Below are 23,419 nucleotides of genomic sequence, written 5' to 3'. Positions count from 1 at the left end.
AATGAATAATGAAATTAAATGAAAGGATTACTGGAACTGTGACAATGCAGCAGGATCCATTCCAGTCAGGACAGAGACTAGAAAGACCCAAGTTTCTGTTATTTTGAACATTATTTACAATGTATTTATTATTAGTGATGACCCACAGCTTTGCTGCTCAACATTATGGTTTTATAGCATGTCTGACTGAGGGTGGGCGAATATGTGTGTTGTGCTGAAAGATCTTGTGTTGATTTGTGGGGGTGGTGAATGAGGGGGGTTTGTTATTGTGAGGGGCAATGTGTGTTTGGGTTTATTGAATGTTCTAACTGTGTTGTTGCGTGGGTGGCTTTGAAGAACTGTGGCAGTTGGGCCAAGGAATCCACCGTCTGTGCAGTCTCCCTCATACACCCAATGAAACTGTTGCATTCAAATTAGCTACAGAGTAAGGGTAATGATTGGTTGAGTCATCTCTGATATCAGAATGGTCACGCACTCTTGGCATAACAGATACAAGCCTTACTGTATCTGTACACAACACAGGTGTAATTCATAAAGTCAAATGGCTGAGAATTTAAAAATTGGACTATAACAGATTGGGAATTCCAGTGATGACTGAAACTGGTGACATTATGAACAGAAAGCACTCTCAGCCTTGCTTTCAGCTGTTTCCATCACTTCACACTGACTCCATAGACACTCCAGGCTTCAAAATGACACACAGTCAGGTGACAATCCTGGAATCTTCTTATACAAATATATTCCAACCTGTGCCCTTGTGTGGAGTGTCCAAAACACAGCAAAAACACCATTTCTGCCACAAAGTGAGGACAAGCATCACCAAACCTGCTCAAAGGAATTTCACAGCTTCCTGAAGGCCGCAGAGCATGGTGCTGAGTTGGTTCTGTTCACAGGGGTTCAGAGAATGCAGTTAGCATGTCTCTACAACCTTTCTCCCTCAAAACTGCTTGAAAGGGAAGCACCTGATTGTGTTTAACTTCTCCCTACAATCTGCAGTATTAGCTGCAGGCCCTACTTGCTGGGGTTGGTGTACATTTTCCGGGATGGTGGAAAGAAAGACAGGGAAAAATTGTTCCCAACTTCTACATGCTTCTCACAGGCAAGATTTTACTAGACCTTTGCTTCATGGATCAGGCTTTGGTCTTTCATCAAATAGATCACAAAGCACTTTAAAATTAACAAAGGTCACAACACCCATGTGAGATTAGCAATCATCTCCCCCATTTTTACCGAGTGAGACACTGAGATGGAGAGGTTAAATGAGTGTGCCCAATATCACTGTGATGGGAATGGAACTCAGGTCCTTCAGATTCCTAGTTGTGCACTCTGAACTCTCTCAGCCATGTTCACACCATACAAAGAGGGAAACTCATATTTAGTTTGGTATGTGTCACTAGCAAGTGGAGTTAAAGTGATATAAATCTTAAAGGACACTTGAGCCTCAACTGGCATACAGTGAGGCATAGACACACAGAACCATACTTCATTGGCAGTTAATGTATGATAAAAATTCTCTTCCAATAAAGAGTTGTTATTCTTTTGATCTTTTGCTGGTTTTATTCAGTGAATGCCTGGTTACTCATTCAGTCCCACTATCCATTTGGTCCAATGACTAATGTATTTGGTAAGATCCCATATAAACCAGAAAAGGTAATAATGCCACCCAACCATCACAGTACTCAGTTCAGGATAGAGGTAAATTAATAAAGCAATAAAAGTGGTATAAGGGTTGTAAGATAAGAGATACGATGAGAATAACTGGAGAGAATAGCACTTATGTAGACTGAGAAAGACGACTGGGGGAGAGAGAACATGATCCACACTACAAATATCTTCCAAGTAGCAATCTAAATGGAGAGGAATTATTCATTGTCCCAGAAGAATTTAGGACATCAGTTCTTGTGTGTGTTCCTTCGTTTCCCTGCCCCACCAACTCCACTGGGGACACAATCATACATTCAGTTTAACTGGCTATAAACACTAGTGACTACTCCTCCAGAAAGCGTACCAGAGATTTTTATGTCCAGAAGGGACTACAGTGATCATCTCCGGTCTCACCTCCTGCATAAATGAGTCCCTTACATCAACTGTCAAAACTTATAATGAGAAATACAGTGTTGGAATATTGAGAGCATGTGAAAAGCAAACACAAAAGTGTTCTGCTATTATTTAAAAAGCAAAGATTTTTTTTTTGAATGTACCTTCTGAGCTATGTCAATTGCTCAGTTTGGAAACTGTATAAATTATGGGTTACACACACACACACACAGAAACATGAACATGTTGAGGTTCCTTTGGGCTAGAAGAGTGTGATTTAGTTTAGAATAGTACAGTTAAAGCAGTAAGGTTTCTAAGTTATTGTCTCTTCGTTGTCTTAGGATAAATTTATCACTGGATCAGAGTTTGAACCCAAGACCTTTAAAACTAAAAGAATAAGCTTCAGCTGCTTGAACTAAAGGATTCAGGCCTGATCTACCTCTAAAACTTAGGTCAACCTAACTACATTGCTCACAGCTGTGACCTAAGCCCTGGTATAGACACTGCTAGGTCAACAGAAGAATTTTTCCATCAACCTACCTACTGCCTCTTGAGGGGATGGATTTACTACAGTGACAAGCAAAACTTCTGTCGCTTTAGCAAGTGTGCACATTACAACTGCAGTTGTGCACCTTTAGCGCTTGTAGTGTAGGCATAGCCCATGTCCCCTTGCTAGCAGCTGCAGCAGATTGATTAACTTCCTGTGTGAACCAGCGACTACACAGGGACAAAAGATGCACACTTTTCTACTGTAAGTTATATATAGAATGATTAAGATCAACCTTAAATGCAAAGAGATTGTTAAGATGCAAAACTCCAAAACTTAAAAGCACTATGCATATCCTGTGGAATAATTCACACGTTATGTGTCTTTAAAATTGGTATTTGTTAAAATGGATGTTTGGCCCTACCAAAAACCTAGGGATGAGAGGTTTACTCTTAACTTTCCAGTTGACTGTGGCTTTCCTCAGCAAAAATCTGAGGCATCAGTTTTGCCTCCTTTAAACGTGCACAATTTCACACTTAGCAAAAAAAGAATGTCTGCTGCCTCTTAACTGTATGGCTATTTTGAATACAATTTCTACCTGTCCCTGGATAGGGAGTGTAAAAGAGAGGACAACGAAGAGGCCACTAATATTCATTTATAGAATTTTGGAAGATGTTAGCTACCACAGCAATGAGCACAGCAGGATTACCTCAGTATGGCAGATAAATAGCAAGGGAAAGGGTGAGCAAAGGTTTGATGGTCCTTTTAGTTCCTTACCAAAGGAAAAGGTGGTATGGAAGCACTGTTTCTGTATGAGTGACTGGACGTGTATACTAGCCTAAAGACTACAGTTGTCAGTTAATGGCTCATCATTCTTCAAGTAAGAACTACTACTCAATTCGAGGTGTGCTGGATCTGGCTTGAACTTGTAGGTCACTTATTTTTTCCAGAAACAAACCTAAGACCATTTAAGAATGTTATAAACACAGAAAAGTGGAGAATATAGTCCTTTCAAAAAAGAAATTGTGTTGTTTTAATTATGTTTTGGTATCTAAACAGTACAGCGGTAGGATGCATGAGAAATGCCGAGAAGGCAGGTTGGACTGAATATATAATACATCTTCATTTACAAAGGTGATTATTTTACCAACAGCTATACCAGTGGCATCAAAGACGATACAGTTATTTCCTGCTCCAAATATATAAGAAAATAATGCTAAGATATTGCAGTGTGCGGTTACAGTTGGTAAATATTGATTTTCTGAGGAGGACTACTGCAGGAATAGACAACATCTACATACTGCCTTCATGGATCTCAGTGGTTTACAAAGGGCAGGCAAATCTCACCATTTTACAGAGGAGTAAACTGACTAGTTAAGGGTCTTTAAGAAACGCTGGGCACTCCAACTCCCATTAAAGTTAATAGAACCTGGTGGCCTTCTTCATGTGCCCTAAGAGGCAAGCTGAAGATCACACAGCAGGTCAGCTGCATTTGAAGACTAAGGGCAGAACCCAGGTCTCACGATTCCCAGTTCTATGCTCCACTATGCACTTGACCACCCAAAGGAAATTTACTATAATTGGTGGCTTGCTCTTGAAAAATCTAATTTTCAGAAAGATTACTTTGCATTCTGCTCAACTTGGTGCACATTTAATTGGAAAAGTCAAATTTAATATGAAAATGAGCATTCTAACGTGAACTAATTGAATGAAATCATGTCCTATACAAAACTGGATTTATCTGTTACCATCCCTGCATGTCATCTTTACAATACAGTATGAACAAGTTCAGTACAAAGAGCAAAATTAATTCAGTCCTATGAGCTAAATTTATAATGTATTGCAATTACTGGAAATAAGATGCAGTACAGAAGCTATTTTCAATATTGTTAGTAAAGTAAAATGAATGTTCTGCCTGAATCCTTTTTCTAGTAAATCCTTTTTCATAGGAACAGAACCCACTCAAAATTAACTCTCCCTGTGTGAATATATGGCAGCTGCCATCTTCAACATCTGTACATGCGGACATTAAATTGACTCCACAATGAAGGAGCAGCTGTCTCTTCATGCTTCAAGCCAAACTTTAATTAATGGAGTTTAAGAAGAAGCTTTCCCTGTGGACAGGTTATTCCATAACTACTTACTGCAGGATTTTTTTGAGCATTCCTATGAAGCTACTGGTCCTGTCAGAGACAGGACTAGAGGAACTAACAACCCCATTTAATATGGCAGTTTCTATGTCCACAACATTAACTATTCTGGCACTTGTACAGGTATTACCATCCATCTTACAATTAATTCATTTTGATACAGTACTGTTCTACTGATTTGCAGATTAACTGCAGATGAGACCCATACCCAATAAGGGGAGCTGTTATATGGCAGTGAGGAAATGATTTGTAGCAGATAAATTGTTTACTGACAACAGATGTAACTGACTATTTACACTTCTGCAAATGTGTCTCATTCTACCAAGATGCAAGAAAAGTAAAAACTCTGAAATAAATCATTGATATGGGAAGAGTAACCAGCTTTCAAATCTCCCCACTGTATTTTTCCACTAAATGCATCCGATGAAGTGAGCTGTAGCTCACGAAAGCTTATGCTCAGATAAATTTATTAGTCTCTAAGGTGCCACAAGTACTCGTTTTCTTTTTGCGAATACAGACGAACATGTCTGCTATTCTGAAACCTGCTTTCTCTAACTCTCAAAGAAATGTGGTATCTTATGCTACACTGCCCCAAAAGAGATAAGAGAACGACATCTCTCTCCACTCTCAAACCTGCACAATGTACTGTAGTTCTCTGTGTGTTGAAATGGCATAGAAAAATTAACACAGTTTAATTGACTTTACTTATCATCCAAGCATCTTCCATTTCCTCATAAATAGGAATCTTAGCACGTTTAAGGTGTTACCGAACTGTAAGTGCTGCCCAAATATAAAAAAACCCCAACAGTCCCTAAAAGCTCACACTCTAAAAAGATAAGACAGAAAAATCAACATCTTTAGAAAGAGGTGTACACTTCCTTGTTGCTTTAATTCCTCTTTCTGCCTCTGCAACCCCCACCCTCTTCCCTCCTGCCACCTTTATGTCTAGATGCCAAAGTCAACCTAAACTCTCATTCCTGCCATGATGCACCCTCCTGCCAAACTTAGGGCATACGTGTTACAGCCCTTGCTGAGTCTCCTCTAGTACACAATTACCAGTCTTGCGATCCCACAGGCTCTCAAGCCACCTGGTTCTGCACAGTGTCTAGCAATCTATACTGTCTCTGGTTCTGGCCTCTTAGGCAAGCTTCAGGGTTCAGATTCCCTGTCTGGGACCCCTTCCTTGAGATGTAGGGCCCTGCAAGTCCAACTTCCCTCATCCCTGACACCAGTGCTGACCTTTCCAGCCCCCCTCATAATTAAGGCAAGCCCTCTCTAAAGGGCCACCCTCATGGGCACTCAAGATTCTGTTTAAACAAAGCACACAAGCCTCACAAAGAAGTTTCTTAAAACACACGTGTAACCACATCTTACTTTACTCTTAAAAAGCATACTAGAATTACAAATCTATGGAGAAAACACACACACACACACCTGAATGCAATTCCCTTCCCCAGTGTCCTCTCTATTCTTGAGTCTTTTGGGGGTTTTTAAGGTGCTTCCTGCCCCCACACCTTCTTTCACGGACAGCCATGAGGCATTCCAAGTGGTTCCTTCGTACGGAGATAGACAGCTTTGTCTTCTTGGGTCCTGTGAACTGCTAGACGGTTGCTTAAGAGGTGTAGGAGGCAAGGCTTCAAGAAGCAAGCTGAATGTCCCGCAGTTCAAATGGGCAATTAGCAGCCCCTTCCACCTTCCCATCCAGGTGGTCATGAAGGAACAAATCAGTCTTCAGAGGGAGGTCTGGGAGCTTAAAATGGGAAGCCCCCAGCCCTTTTTTTGATTGCACAGCTAGAAACTATGGATGCTGGTATCCATCTGCAGAGCCTGAAGAGGTTTTGGGCAAGGTAGGTATTGAAAAAGGATAGGCACAGCCACTGTCACCACCTGCCCAACAAACAGATAGCTGATTTTGCCTAGGAGGCAACTAGTGATCTCCCCATCTCATCCTCTGAAGACTCTTGTTCTACCTGAGAGAGAAGAGATTTTGTTATGTGGGAGAACAAGTAACATTGTTCTGGGGTGATCCTCCTCGAGTTGTGTAAAGAATAGAAAATAGGTAGCAGAAGGGACTGAAGACAGACTCTTATCTGGACCAACCCACTAACTCGTCCTCTCCAGGGCACTCCGTATCTAACAGGAGGAAAATGAAGGATGAGATTTTTTTTCCTGCTCCTGGGTCAGAGAAGACAATGAAAGATGGGGCCAGGAAGCCCACCCGCTGAGGAGGTGGAGAGCTTTTGAGAAGTTCTTTTGGAGGAGAAACCAAAAGATTCCTTTATAAAGGAAAATAGGAAGGCAACACAGGCCCCCTTGATCCCAGCACCCACTCCTAGATGAGGAGACAAGGAGAGGAGGGAGCCCTACTTCCAACATGTAATCTTGCAAACTCCTGCCTGACACCGGCGTTCTCTTTGTAAGTTACCTTCTTGGGTATCTAGAAGGGCTTGTAAGCTGTTCCACTGAACCTTTGGTGACCTACTTTAGTAGAGCGTGTTCATCTAGATTTTAGCCACTCACATTCATGCTTGGGCCTGGAGCTACCACAGCAAGATCACAGCATGAGCAGAAAGGAAGAGGGAGCATGGGCAGAACAGACCTGCTTCTGAAGATTTCAGGGGAGCAACACCTGAGGGACAGCTTTCTCCATGAGGAAATTTTCTTTGTCCTCATCTGCATTATGTCACTCCAAATCTCTCCTGAGACCTGGAAGAAAGATGGTGCCTCAGCAGAGAGGTACCAGGATCCGCTGCTCATAATGAGGCAGGAGGAACATCTGGGGAAGCTGCTTGTATGCCAAGAGAAGATGGAACTGACCACAAACAGTATATCCAAGACTGGTTACCACCCGTCTGATTGACAAAGAAGGTAGAATTAATCTCCCTCTACACTGGTGGAAGACACACCCCAAAAGTAGCATCAGTTCATTAGGTAGGAGAGAAGCATGGGCAACAGAAAGAAAAAAGGAGGTGGTTTCATTTGGCAAAAGGACTCTGAACGGAGATAATATTATTAGTTGGCGCACAGTTTATGTGTAAAATGTACCACATCTCAGCCTTAATGCTTTATTGCTTCCCTGCTAACAGGAAAACTGAAAGTGTGCCCAATTCCCGTGTCTGATTTGCAGTAGTGTCTTGCTCTTTAATCAGCAGAAGGAAAAGGGACAAAAGAAAGAGAATCTCACCTATAAGTCTCCTCCTCGGGGAAACAAAGAGTATTGGAGTGTCAGGAAATCAGGGCTTCTAGACAGGAGCTGAACAGTGAGTCTAGCTTACATTTCTATATTTACTATCACATCTCTTCAGATTTTCTGTTATATCAATTCTTTTATCTGAGCTTCCCATTTCTCTTTTCACTAGACTGAGTTGGTTTTCTAGTAAACTGTTAGTTTCCATTTTATCAACTATAATCATTTGCTCAATGTTTTTAATAAAAATTTTGAGAACTGTTGATAAATTTCATTATTTTTTGAAAAATTTTCATTGTATTTGTCAAGTTTTTAAAAAAAAAAAAAAAAAAAAAGTAGCTACACTTTGATTAAAAAAAATATTTTAAAACTTTGGACCAGCTCTAAAAATTGTAAAGAATACGTTGGCCTCCCACCCCAAGACTTGCACCCATGCACCTGTCAGCTCCCAGGGTAGTATACAACACTGAGGGTAGCAGAGCTATATGAAACCTTCCTCTCTGTTGCAGGTCTAGGTCATGGACAGTATCTCAGTGACTCGGCCTGGTGCTTTTCCTTCTCCCCTGCTCATCCTTCCTCCACTAGCAGGTTATAGTCTGCCACTTTATAAGGAAAGAAGTGGAACGGGGTAGAACAGCCAGCAGATGACTTCTTGGAGACAAATGGAAAGCCTAACTTGCCCCACTTTAGCAGAAGGCAGGGCTTATATTCCCCTCCACTATTTTCTCAAGTGTCAGCAGAACCCTTGCTTCCCCTTTAAGTGGCATGCATTTATTATCCCTACCATCACCATGCTCATATGAGACAAGGGAACCACCAGCTGCCTCCCATAATCAGTCTACCACTGCTGGAGCCAGAGGGGACTTAGGATAGGAGGATAATGAGGTAACATAGTCCTGTGGATAAGACACCAGTCTGGAGCAAAGGAGACCAGGGTTCTATTCTTGGCTAAACCACTGATCTGCTGCAACAACCTGGGCAAGTCACTTCACCTTTCTCTTCCCCCACCCACCTTTTGTCTGTCTATTTAGACTGCAAGCTCCTTGGGACAGAAACTACTTCTCACTATGTATTTGTGCCTCACCCAGCACAATAGTGCTGTGATAATGGCCAGGGCCACTGTAAAACAATCTCCCTCTCACAATTGAGATTCTCAGCAGAGAAGCAGCTTCTAATTCAGCCTACTCCTGGTCATTATAGGGTACCCTCCCAAAACATTCACAGGCAAGTTTGGACGGTGTCAGACATGAAATACGATCTAAAAATTAAAGTACTGAAGTGTTACTTAGTATCCAGCAGCAGCAGAAGCCTGGGGTTTAATTTATGGCCTTGTCTTAGATCTAGTTGAACCCGCACTTTTAGACACTCACCAGACTGCTGTTAGAGGATCCAAATACTTAATTAAGCCTCCAGAATCTGAACAGGGTCCAGGCACTGCTCTGCCTGGGATCTCTACACACACACTCAGGATGTAAATTTTCTAGTTGGCATCCCCACTACTCCTGAGAGCTGAGTTCTTACAGTCCAATTACCTAGTCCCTGGGACCAGAATGCTAGCCATGAGGGCACTCTGGATTTAAATTTACCTCTTATGCGGCATACGATAGGGGTAGCAAGTAATACACACAGGATTCTGAAACATACAGCATAGCATGGCCCCCTGTTTCTCCAGACACTAAGCACAAAGGCTACATTTTGTTATCCATTACTGTCTGGTGTAATTCTGTTCTCCAGGAGAAATACGCATTTCTGGATAATTTTTTCCCCCTTTAAGTTTGACTTCTAGTTGTTTTTAATTAAAAATTTCCTTGGACATATTTTACCATGCTGGACATCAAAATTCAGTTTATTTTCATTCTTATTATCTTACACTTTCCATTTTTTTATTTTTAATCCTTTCATTAGCTCTTTTAGCATGCATAACTAGAACATCAGGCCACTATAGGGTTATGCCTTGAAATTTCCTAATTGTATTACTTCTGTTATCTGCTTTAAAAAAAGTTATGTTTTTTGTTTATTTTTTTAAGTCTTAATACTTTCACTGACTTTTATCCCAGTGGGCAATATCAAGATATAGTTCCATTGTCTGACTTTTGTTTCCTTATTTTTTAATTTCTTTTCCTAGTTTCATTATATATAAAAACTGGTTACATACAAGTCCCAAGGAAGCCAACAAAAGACTAAAAGATGCCTTTTGAAAACAGATACGAAGCCCATGCTTTTCAAAGCCAAATCATTCATGATGCCTTGATAGAGGATAAATAGTTACGTTGCCTAAACAAATTTCATGAATCATTTTAATATGGATTTTGGTACAGAAGAGAGCACTAGGAGCGAAAAATCATTGTTGCTGCCAAGGCATTACATTTGCAAGAAAAAAAATCCCAAACCCAAACACCTTACAGAATTATATATGTGACCCAAAAGCCACAATAAAAAAAATACATGACAAGAAAAATCACTGCACGGAGTACAAAGGACACCTGACTGGTAGGTAGATATGGATCAGGGCACTGAAGAAAATTCAAATACTGAACTATTTTGCTTTTTAGAGAGGGATTTTTGCAAGAATTAGAGTGACATTTAGGGGGTAAGCTCTGAAATATTTTCTTTTTGGAAGGCAGTGGCCTGTGTTTAAAAAAAAAGGAAGTCTGGATGAGAAGGCAGAGGGATTAAAACAGCAGCTCAAGCTGTGCTCTTTTCTTTCATGACATGAAAACCACATTTTCTCTTCCACTTGTCACACACTGGTGCAAGGTTATCATATTATCACAGCATGGGGACAAAACAAAATTAGATACACAATCTGTTCACAGGACTTGAGCGAGTGGACAATAAGTTTCTGCTCTCAAACACCAAATCATTTGTTGTGACCTCATTTGCAGTGCAAGCTTTCTACTAAAAAATCCTCAAATGATTCATTGTGCCACAGAAACAAATAGCTGTGGGTTGACCTGATGTATATTTGTGGAGTGCTCCAATGTCATTAAGGTTATCAGAACTCAATCCCTCAAAATATGCCTAGCAGGAGCTCTGATATTAATATTAATAAACAGTACTTCTTCAGCATTTTTAATCTTCAAAGAGCTTTGCAAACAATTAGTTCATTGTACAGGGAATGCACTTAGTAAGAGGAGAAGGATTGACTTACTTTACTCTCAAATAGCCTCTTCAGCCACTGCTTGGAGCAGGGTTGACAGGCTTTCGAGAGATGAAAACTAGATGAAAGGGCAAGGCAATGGAACAGCGAAGAGTAAGATCCTAGTGGATTCAACACTTAAGCAAAAGTTCTATTTACGTGCCTGAAAAAAACCCATTAAATTATCTGTTAAACTAGGAACTTACTTCCTGGCAATACTGCAGAATCCCTTCTTTTGTGCCAATGCAGGTCTTGGTCCCTGAGGGATCAGATTCCCATTTTCCATTCTGAACATTCATATGCATATTGAGTTTGCCACAAAACATGGCAATTTGAGGCTCTGCCAACAAGCCAGCGTTTCCATCAGTAGGCACCTGGAAATAGGAGGAGAACATTGTTATTAATTATTGAAATTTCAATCCAAGGTGGTAACAGTTCAAATGAACTGGAATCAATAATTTCTGCTAGTCTATGCACAGAGATTTGGGAGATTAAAACAAAAATCTCTTGAGTAATTCAACACACAACGAACGCAAGACATGAGAGGTTTTAAATTGAAAACTCTTTGGGGCAGGGATTGAATTCACTGTCAGCTTGTCTAGACTAGGATAAAAGACATATGTAGTTAACACACACTGGGTAACAAACATGTTTTAACTTCAGCTGATCAAAAATGGGGAAAGTTTTCATAAAACTTTGGCCCCTTTTTATTAAAAAAAACTCTGAAAATTTTCAACCAGCTCTATTTAAATTAACACTTTTTAAACACTTCTGTAGACAGGATAAGGCATATTTTAATATGTGTTAGCTGGTACGATAGAGGTGAACCCAAGCTTCCACCGAAGTTTCTAAAATACAGTTTACCTGGACTACACAAGACACTTAAAATGTGCTAGCTAAAATGTGTTAGCAAACACATTTTAAAAATACATTTCTTATCCTACTGTGGGCAAGCCCAATATGTCTTTACAATGCTTGGTACCCTGGGCCCCCCCGTCTACTTGAAGCATCTAGGTGTTAACAGAGTACAAATGGCGAACAAAAATTAATACCACCCCCCTCCCCCAATGCCTGTGTAATTGCTGAAGGGAGTCACATGTGATGTTGTGTAGACTCTATTTGAGATATATATATATATATATATATATATATATGAATGAGTCAACAACCACAACAAAAAACCTTAAAGTTGTTATATCATAACTATTCACTGGGGCACAGTTAAAGATGGCCTGTGGAGCTTTATTTAGAAATTCCCTCATTTTTAAATTATTTTTCCTGTAATGATGTCATTTTATATTAATAGGATATTTACATAAAACTTTAAATATCTGAAAGTTTCTGTTTGGCCATTTATATATATGCATCTTACATTCAGATACCATGTGAACCCCCAAGAATTTCTAAATGCCTTATAAACCAGTGCTTTCAGAGACTGCCATATGTTCTATAAACATCCTTCTGTCTAGAACTTGTCTCCTTAAGTAACTCAGTACTGAACTTCTTCAAAGCTGAAATCACCCTCAAGATGCTGATTGTGCAGTGAAACCATGTGACAGGAGACAAATCAGTTGTTTGAAATGGAAGAATCAGCAGATACATTAACCACAATGTTACTAACTGAAGGCAAACTCTGGCAAGAATACAATGGAAACAGATGTCGAACATCAGCATCAGAGGGTATTACCTTCCAGCAGGGAGTACAGATGGATCTAAGCATCTGTGTTGAGCAGCACTCTAAGTATTAGGAGGTTGAAAAATTAAGCAGACACACCAAGTGGTGAGCCCAAAATGGAAGAAAGATCTCCCATAAAAGTTCTGGGCCAGCACTGTAGCAAAAAGCCGAACATAGCCTTCCTTCTGCCCCTCACAACTGTCCTTTCCATCACATCACATAGGTGAGAGGTTTATCGTAGGAGTGGGTGGATTAGGTTCTGTGGCCTGCATTGTGCAAGAGGTCAGACTAGATGATCATAATGGCCCCTTCTGACCTTAATATCTATCAATCTATGAATCACATCAGACATTTGCCCTATCAGGCATGCATGATTCTCCCACCCTCACCTCCACCCAGCCCTCACATTTAGGGGTTGACTCATGTACTCATGATATGGCAGTTGCTATGATTCAGGCAACCGAGTTTTTCATATACAAATACAAATGGAGGTTTTCACTGCCCTCAAGCTCACTTGCATTCATGTAAAGGTACAACTTGCATCACATGCTCATTTCTATTCTGTGGAGCAGTACAGGAAAGTAAAAAAAAACTTGGCTGTTATGAAAACAGACCTGTGTGATCCTCTAAGCCAGTGTTTCCCAATCTTCTTCCACCACTTGTGCAGGGAAAGCCCCTGACGGGCCGGGCTGGTTTGTTTACCTGCCGCATCCACAGGTTCGGCCAATTGCAGCTCCCACTGGCTGCGGTTCGCCGCTGCAGGCCAATGGGGGCTGCAGGAAGTGGCACGGGCTGAGGGACGTACCAGCTGCCACTTCCCACAGCCCCCATTGGCCTGGAGCAGCGAACCGCGGCCAGTGGGAGCCACAATCAGCAGAACCTGCGGACATGGCAGGTAAACAAACCGGGCCGGCCCGCCAGGGGCTTTCCCTGAACAAGCGGCAGAACAAGTTTGGGAAACACTGCTCTAAGCTGCTACAGTTAGTAGCTTTTCTGATCCAACTTTTGCTTTAGGATGAAGGAAGAGATTTCCAAATAATCTCCCCACCATGCACCCCTTACCATTTTTGAGTCTGCCTCCAGATCACTTTGGTGTTTGTTGTTTCACATAGTTTATCCAAGCAGGGTAAATTGACAAGATTCTTATAACTGAGGCCCAAAAGTTTAACAAACAACAATACCTAGCTCTCACATAGTACTTTTCATTACTAGATCTTCAAAGTGTTTTACAAAGGAATTCAATATCATTAATCCCATTTTACAGATGGGGAACTGAGTCACAGAGAGATCACCCAGTAGGTGAGTGGCAGAGAAAAGAACCAAACCTAGGGGTTCCAAATCCCAGATTAGTGTGCTATTTGCTAGACCACGCTGCCTTCAGTGTGTACAATAACATCTGAACATCACTGAAACTGATCAGTATCTTGTGTATTTCACCTTCCTGTTATTTAGGTCCCTATTAATAGATTACCTTTCCTTGCCAGCAAAGTGCCATGGTAAGGCACAAACTTTTTAAGCAGCAGTAAAATGAAAGTGATGTGACACCCTGATAACTTGCATCCAAGAGTTTTTAAAGAGCTGGCTGAGCAGCTCATTGGAGCATTAATGCTGATTTTCAATAAGTCTTGGGGCACTTGGTAAGATCCAGAAGATTGCAAGAAAGCTAACGTTCCAATTTTTAAAAAAGGTAAACGGGATGACCAGAGTAATTATAGGCCTAATAGCGATCCCTGGCAAGACATGGAGGAGCTAATATGGGCCTTGATTATTAAAGGAGAGTAACATAATTAATGCAAATCAACATGGGTTTATGAAAAATAGATCTTGTAAAACTAACTTGATATCTTCTAGTTTGACAACAAGTTTGGTTGATAAAGGTAATAGTGCTGATGTAATGTTCTTAGACATGAGTAAGGCATTTGACTGGGTACACATATGACATTTTGACTAAAAAACTAGAATATTAAATTAACAAGGCCACATTAAATAAATAGATTAAAAACTGGCTAACTGATAGGTCTCAAAATGTATTTCTACTCGGGGTATCATTGCTGAATAGGTGTGTTTCCAGTGGGGTCCCACAGGGTTTGCTTTTGGGCCTTACACAATTTTACATCTTTATCAATGATCTTGAAGACAACATAAAATCATCACTGACAAAATTTGCAGATAAGACAAAAATTGGGGGAGTGGTAAATAATGAAAAGGACAGGTCACTGATTCAGAGCGATCTACATCATTTGGTAAACAGAGCACAAGCAAACAATATGCATTTTAATACAACTAAGTGGAAATGTATATATCGAGGAACAAAGAATATAGGCCATGTCTACAGAATAGGGGACTCTATTCTGGGAAAGAGTGACTCAGAAAAAGGATTTGGAGGCTGTGGTGGACAATCAGCTGAATATGAGCTCCCAAAGTGATGCTGTGGCCAAAAGAGCTAATATGACCCTGGGATGCATAAACAGGGGGATCTCAAGTAGGAAGAATGAGTTTATTTTACCTCTGTATTTGACACTGGTGAGACCACAGCTGAAAGAATATGTCCGGTTCAGATGCCCACAATTCAAGAAGGATGTTGATAAATTGGAGAGGGTTCAAAGAGCTACGAAAATGGTGACGGCATTAGAACGTATGCCTTATAGTGACAGACTCAAGGAGCTCACTCTAGTTATCTTAACAAAGAGAAGGTTAAAGGGTTATTTGAGTACAAATATCTCCATGGGGAACAAATACTTAATAATGGGCTATTCAATCTAGCAGAGAAAGATGTAATATGATCCAATGGCTGGAAGTCAAAGATAGACAAACAAAATGGAAATAAGCCACACATTTTTAATGGTAAGGGTAAGTAACCATTGGAACAGATTATCAGGAGTCACAGTGGATTCTCATCACTTATAATTTTTAAATCAAGTTTGGATGTTTTTCTAAAAGATCTGCTCTAGGAATTATTGTGGCGAAGTTCTATGGCCTGTGTTATACTGGAGGTCAGACATTCTCAAAAACGTAGACCGTGGATGACCAGCGATCCGTGAGCTCCATTCAGGCGGTCCACGGATAGTTCCCTCTAAGGTGTGCGCCTGGGTGGCCGCACACAAGAGAATGAAGGGCCACTCACCTAATCAGTGGAGCCAGGACCCTGGAGAAGATGCACATGTAAGGTGAGGTGGTGGCCTTGTGGGGAATAGGGGGTTGGTGAGAGAGAGCAGTGGGGTGAGGAGAGAGGGTGGGGGGAATTTGGGACGTGAAGGGCTGCAGCGGCCAGATAAATAGACAACTTTCCCCAGCTCCAGAGCTGTGGTTGTTGGGGAGAAACGGCCCTCCTTCCCAGCCTCAGCCCTGTGGCTGCTGTGGCAGGGGAGAGACCTCCTCTCCTTCCCAGCCCCAGCTCGGGGGCTGCCACAGCAGGGGAAAGAGGGCACATCCATCACATTAGAAAAGTAAGGCTACTGATATTAAAAAACAAGTTGTGTGCTTTTATTTGTAGAACAAAAAAAGGTAATTATTATTAAGGGTTTTTTTTATATAGCACTTTTATCCAAAGCACTTTACAACAGTTAGTTAACGGTACAAACAACATTTGGAAAGATCATTAAGTGGTCCACCGAGAGCCTCAGCAATTTTCAAGTGGTCCGTGAAAAAAAAGTTTGAGAACCACTGCATTAGATGATCACAATAGTCCCTCTGGCCTTGGAATCTAACAAAATATGAATCACCAGTGGCTGCATACTAAAATGTATTTTCACTCTAATGTTCTCAGACAAAGGAGAGAAAAAAAAACAGTTGTAAAACCTAAAAGGTGACATGATCAGTTTGGGGCTGGGATGAAGGAGAGTACTTCAGAAGGCTACAATCCTAGAATTTAACTTTTAAAATAACCAGGATTTGATCATTTCATCACTCAATCATTGTCTCTGTTCAAAAGTCAGCAAGAGTCAGCAGACATCTCCTTAACACTACTAAAGCCAACCACAGACTTCACACACCTCCTCCTTCCACCACTACACACGCACACACAAAATATTATTTCAAAGTCTTCTTGATTATCATCAAGATCAGGGCTTGTCTTCACTACGGGGGTAAGTCGACCAAAGTTACGCTCCTCCAGTTATGTGAACAACAGACTAACACGGCTGCTACTCTGAAACCTGTCATAGTTGGAGTCGATGTAGCTTAGGTCGACTTACCCTGGTGTCTTCACTGTGCTGCATTGACTGGAGGCGCTCTCCGGTTGACTTCCCTTACTCTTTTCGGAGAACTGGAGTACTGTAGAGCACTCTGCTGTCAATTTAGTGTCTTCACTAGACCCCCTAAATCGATCCCTTCTGCATTGATTGCAGCAGTGTCAATCTCCCCATAGTGAATACCAGCCTTCTGTATAAAACACTGTAAAAGCCAGAGACTTCTTTCATTTCAAGAAGTTACCATCATTGTATTATCTGCAGTTAGTTCTAAACAAAAGAATATCATAGCATATAAAAAAAAAAAAGATGAAGATGAGAAAGTCTTGGATTAAGAGACTAGAGGATGTGATTTTACAGGGAAGGGTTTTCCATTTGTGTTCTACAGGAAATCTCAGTCTGGTTGAAAAACAGCTACCTGTAAAGGCTTTCATGGTATAACTGCAAATTTTACAGAAATCAAATTGAAAAGTCAAAAGGAAAAATCTACTTGCTAATTATTAGTAAAGATGAGAGGCTTGTAGTTAATAAGGTACCAGGAGGCAAATGGATGGTAACCATTCAGTTTAACGTAGTTTCTTAATCAAAGATCTGAAATGGTCAAGTATGTTATTTCAGATCCAAGTATTTAGAACATAAAAGTTAATTTTAAGGCTCAGTAACATCTCTTAGGTCTTGTCTACACTGCACTCTAAAGTGCACCAGCGGTTGTGATTTATAAAGCACTCTAAGGAGCTGCACCCTACCAGCCCAGATACGACCCTGTTGGTGCCCTCTAAAAGCTACCCAGTCTGTGTATGTCGTTAACATGAGCTAAATACTGTTTAGAGAGCACCAGCAGGTTTTCCACAGGGCAATTAGAGCTCTACATATTACAACATGTTACATATCACATGCCTCTAGTGTACTCTGTACTGCCAGCTCCTTCTAGACAAGCCCTTACTCAGCCAGAAACCACTGCAATAAACAAATCCATCCCTTCCTTAAGGTTAAAGCACAGTTTAACTTTGAAAATTATACATCTAAAATATTCATGATTATGATCTGAACAGTTCAGCAACACTGATAATGTCTGTGTTAACTGTATATGTATTGTAGTCAAGAGTTAATTAGTATAGCCATGCCAGTTCAAACTACGGAAAGCAGAACGTGTTCATGACTTGTTTTAGTAATTTGATTAGCCAGTAAAAATAATCCTACCCACCACAAGCCAAAGACAAGGTGAAAGATGTGCCTGCATATTAAATTTCTAGTTTGTCAGAAAAATGAAAAAAGCATGATGCTTCATAAGGGCACTAAAACAATCATGAACTTCCCTAATGCACATTTATGAGATGGTGTAATTTTAACAAAAAATAAACCTGTCGAGAAGAGTTGATTGGGAAGACTGGGATTCTCTGTAAATGATTAAAGTTCATATATCATGCCAACTATGGAATGATTTCTATTTATCTCTATTAAAAATCAGTGATTAAAGGAAATTGTATCAAATCTTTAGGAAGAAAGAACTGAAAACGTATTTTTCTCTGAAAACCTGGAGGATTATTTTACACAGGCTTCTTCACGGGAGACCTACAAATACTTGCCTCAGTATTTAGGTTACAAATATGTCACATTTGATATACTCATCTGTAGGGCCCTCCCTAATCCACGGCCACTAAAAACGTGTCACGGACTGTGAAATCTGGTCTTCTCCCATGAAATCTGGTCTCGTGTGCTTTTACATCTATACTATGCAGATTTCACGGGGGAGACTAGCGTTTCTCAAATTGGAGGTCCTGGCCCAAAAGGGAGGTACAGTGGGGTAGCGGTATTGCCACCCTTACTTCTGTGTTGCCTCCTGAGCTGGTCGGCCAGAGAGCAGCAGCTGGCAGTCAAGTGCCCAGCTCTGAAGGCAGCGCCCCGCCAGCAGCAGCACAGAAGTAAGGGTGGCGATACCAGACCATGCCATCCCTCCTTCTGCGCTGCTGCCTTCAGAGGTGGGCAGCTGGAGTGGCGGCTGCTGACTGAGGGCCCAGCTCCACAGGCAGCGGTGCAGAAGTAAGGGTGGCAATACCCTACCAGGCCATCCCTACTTCTGCGCTGCGGCTGGCAGCGGCTCTGCCTTCAAAGCCGAGCTCCTGGCCAGCAGCCACCACTCTCCAGCTGCCCAGCTCTGAAGGCAGTACCGCCGCCAGCAGCAGCAGCACAGAAGTAAGGGTAGCAGTACCACAACCACCCCCCCCGCCCCCCCCCAATAACTCTGAGAACCCCCGCAACTCCCCTTTGGGTCAGGATCCCTACAACCACAACACCGTGAAATTTCAGATTGAAATAACAGAAATAATTAAATTTACAATTTTTTAAAACCCTATGGCCATGAAATTTGGTAGGGCCCTACTCATCTGTGATCCTTGAAACATTAGAATTCATGATCAGGGGTCTAGTTTTACTAATCAAGTCCAAGTGGGTAACATGTAACCCACATTACTACAAAATCCTCTAATTACCCACTGCATATTCATCTCTTAAAAAGGAAATGGACTTACTGCTGGATTCCATAAGTCTGACTACTTCCATAGCACAACTGAGAAATGCAGGGGGAGAGGGAAGAGGAGAAGTAACATATTATATTTTACACACACACACACACACACACACACACAGAGCTTTCTATTTCTGTTTGGCATGTATGCATATCCAGTCTATGGCATTACAGTTTATTATTTTATAATAGATATAGGAAATGGAATCTCTTAGTTTCTACATTCTGTCATAAAATTTCAATGAAATAAACTTGTAAAAAAATTAGTCTTCATTTCATATGGATCATCCAGTTTATAGGAGAATTCCCTTGCTCTTGAATTTTCTGGTGACCTTCTTCAATTTAAAACTCATAGTAAAATCTTGTTTGAAGTGGTGTTGTAGTCATGCTGGTCCCAGGTTATTAGAGACAAGGAAGATGACCTTGAACCAACTTCTGTTGGTGAACAAGACATGCTTTAGAGCTTACTCAGCGCTCTTCTTCAGGTCTTTAAGAATTTTTCAAGACTTCAGTAACATTTCCTGAAGGAGGCTCAGCTTTCAAAACTCTGATAAACACTGATATCAAAGATATTGGGAGAGACAGAGGTTGAAAAGTGACAAGCCAGTTGCATTTCCCATAATTACAACTACAGTATGGAGTGACCCATGTTTTGGGCTATAAAATAAGAAATAAGAGTTGTATTAATGTAATTATTTCTCTAGTTTTATGTGCAACAATGATAATTTACAACTGTGTTTTGTTCTAGCACATATGCCATTTGCGTCACTTCACAAAATCCTTTGTCCATCCTTCTAATCAATGGCATTACCTTGTTTCTGTTATCGCAAACCACAACTGTCTTCCATTCAGTGTGTCCAGAATGCTAGTAGCAAAACATGCTGTGTGAAAGCCACTAGGTTAAGCTTTGCACAGATTTTGGCAAAACTGTTCAATGAATCCACACACACACACAAATTTCAAAACTTCCTCAGCCTTACTTTGCATTTCTACTTTACGGGCAGCATTATCTCCCATAAATGTAAACAAACTTGTTTGTCTTAGCAAATGGCGGAACAAGAAGTAGGACTGAGTGGACTTGTAGGCTCTAAAGTTTTACATTGTTTTGCTTTTGAGTGCAGTTATGTAACAAATCAAAATCTACATTTGTAAATTACACCTTTACAATAAAGGGATTGCACTACAGTACTTGTATTAGGTGAATTGAAAAATACTATTTCTTTTGTCATTTTTACAGTGCAATTAAAAATAATAATATAAAGTGAGCACTGTACACTTGGTATTCTGTGTTGTAATAGAAATCAATATATTTTAAAATGTAGAAAAACGTCCAAAAATCTTTAATAAATTTCAATTTGTATTCTATTGTTTAACAGTACAATTAATCACGATTAATTTTTGAGTTAATCATGTGAGTTAACTGCTATTAAATCGACAGCCCTAATTCTAACATTAAAAACATATCAACTCCTCACATCTCTCTGCTGGAGGTCCTTGGAAAGATTTTGTTTGCAGGTGGGTGGCTGGAACTGGACTTATAAATGGATCTTTAGAAAATGGAAGGGCATAGCCTCAGCTACAGCTCATCCTAGCTCAGTCTGAGTGAAAGGGGATGCCAATTCTTAGATTAGCAGCCATGGAAATCACAATGGCAGCGGCATCATGCCATTTGCTGCACTACATTCTTGTGACATTTCAGTTTGCTGTTTCCTTCAGGGACTTGACTGTTAAAAAATGCACTGCAAAGTAAGAAACTGAAATTGAATTTAATGAAGAAACTTATTTATTACATATACTTACTTCAAAGTAAACAATCATTTATTTTAAATTAGCAGTAGTGCTGGTATATTTAAACAGAACGCTCTCCTTAGTTTACATTTACTTCTTTTGACTCTATGGTTTTGTTTGTGCTTTTAATACATAATAAGCAGCACATATACATTAAAATATCCAATGAAAACCTGTCACCAAGATACTTCCCCATTAACCTTTCTGCTGATGCCCTACAGCTGAATTCAAGAAAATTCTGAAGACTTCAAATTAAACATTCTGCTTCAAATCAGATTCTGTTGCACTGGAGTAAAATGGCACACCTCATTACTAAGGCCCTACTGAATTTACAATTTTGCGGAAATAGTTGATGCCGCAATATTAGACTTCCCCTGCAATTTTGACAGCAGGAGCTCTTGCTGTCAGCCCCGGGGGGCCAGTGGCAGGGGCTCACACTGTCAGCTCTTCCAAATTACCGCAAATAATAAAGGTTCATTATTACTTTTCTGTGATTTTCCATGTCTTGTCCGCAACTCAGTCACAATTATTTGACAATCATCCCACGATTCAAGTAGGACCTTACTCATTACCAATTAAAGTAACAGTAATGTGAGCACCAAAGAGCTTTCCAATTTAAATAAAATTAGGATTCACTAGTTCTAACAAACTGGTAAAAATACTGCCTCCATTGTGTTCCATACTACTGTTTGGTTTAAGATGGGGGAAATTGGACCCACAGAGCAAGTGAAATCCCCATTGAGAACAATGTAGCACACCAACTTTGAATTCCAGTTTATTCCTGTTCAGTAAGACCAATCAAAACCCCACATTTTTCTCTTTACTTCCTTCTAGTTAACATCCTGTTTGCTGTTCATGCTCTCTCTCACATGCCTAATAAGTGACCATTAACATATGAACATACCTAGTGTAATCTTCTTTTTAATATGCTAACTATGCTGAATTCTGAATTAATAACTGACTGCATGCAAATATCTTACCTTATGTTTTAGTTCAGATCATTTATTCAGCATAGCAGCTGCTTCCAGAAAAATCAAACCCTCAGTGTCTCGTCTAACCCTTCATTCAAGAGAGTTCACAAGTCAGCACCTCTGACTCATTAACTAGGATGCCTTATGGTTTTAAATCCATTTCCCTATTTAGCTCCTTCCTGCTGAGGCAGTTCAGCCATAAACTTACCTTTCCCTTAAATTAACTGCTCTAAAGCCAGCCTCTTACACCCAATGGTAAAAAGGTCAAGACTTCCACTTTTTGCCCCACAAGACTGTACACATGTGGTAGAAAGAGACAAAACTCCAGGCTATCAAAGCCCTGGCTGGGATGATTTAGTTGGTCTTGGTCCTGCTTTGAGCAGGGGATTGGACTAGACCTCCTGAGGTCTCTTCCAACCCTAATATTCTATGATTCTATCACGCCTTGAGATTCTTACTCTCCAGACACCACAAGCCCAAGTGCATTTCCACTGAGGCTGGAATAGAAAATGTTGTCCTCCAGAGACTACAGAGGTACCCTTGTTCAGCAGAAATTTCTGCCAAGGGAAAACGGCTGGGGGGCAAATGCGCTAGCAGGGGTGGTCAATTATTTTATCATCAAGGTCCAAATTTCTTGGTCAAGGTATAGTCAAGATCCAGACTCCAGAGAAACAACTAATCGAACAGTAATAAAAATAATGATAAAAATCAGTAAATAAAAGGATTTTGCAGTCCATTCAAAAGCATCTGGCAGTCCAGATTTTGGCCCACAGTACGCCTATTGACTACCCCTACACTAAAGTAGGGAGACAAGTATCTGCTCGCCCCCCTTCTTGGGGATCTCCCTTAAGCAAGGTTATATCAATGACCTCACCAAAAGACGAGCAAAAAACAGTTTGTGGCTTCTGGGGACCAAGGCAGAAAAATTCCAAGCACTGTTTTGCTGTCAAGGGGCCTGATCCAAAGCCTATTAAATTCAACTGGAATCTTTCCACTAACTTCAGTAGGCTTTGGATTGGGCCTTGAAGTTAATACGCAACAAGAACTGGTAAAATGGTTCCTTCAAATTTAAAGTATGTGGTCTACTGTATCGACCTCTATCTCTGTACAGCTGGAAGCCTTGGTCAGTGGAAACAGCTGACAGAGACCCAGACAAAACTTGATTTTTATTGATTGGTCACAATCATTAAGAGCGTTGTCCATGTACAAAACACATTAAGCTGCTAAAAAAGTGCATCGCTAGCATTAAAGCAGTTGTGGTTAGTGGCTTGTCC

General features: G+C 40.6%; 1 protein-coding gene across 4 annotated transcripts in view; it reads right to left on the bottom strand.

Annotated features, from left to right (window-relative positions):
• The window catches only part of APP (amyloid beta precursor protein), a 295,623-nt gene that overhangs the window by 210,787 nt on the left and 61,417 nt on the right, over positions 1-23,419 (bottom strand). For all 4 annotated transcript variants that reach the window (XM_084634832.1, XM_084634833.1, XM_084634834.1 and 1 more), the window contains exon 2: positions 11,207-11,374. In XM_084634832.1, coding sequence (XP_084490958.1) covers positions 11,207-11,374 — 168 coding nt within the window. The remainder of the gene's footprint in view (positions 1-11,206; positions 11,375-23,419) is intronic.

Source organism: Lepidochelys olivacea (genome assembly GCF_965140295.1).
Source record: "Lepidochelys olivacea isolate rLepOli2 genome assembly, chromosome: 1".
Taxonomy (NCBI): domain Eukaryota; kingdom Metazoa; phylum Chordata; order Testudines; family Cheloniidae; genus Lepidochelys; species Lepidochelys olivacea.
The sequence above is the reverse complement of the archived record's forward strand: the minus strand, read 5'-3'. Positions and strand labels throughout refer to the sequence as shown.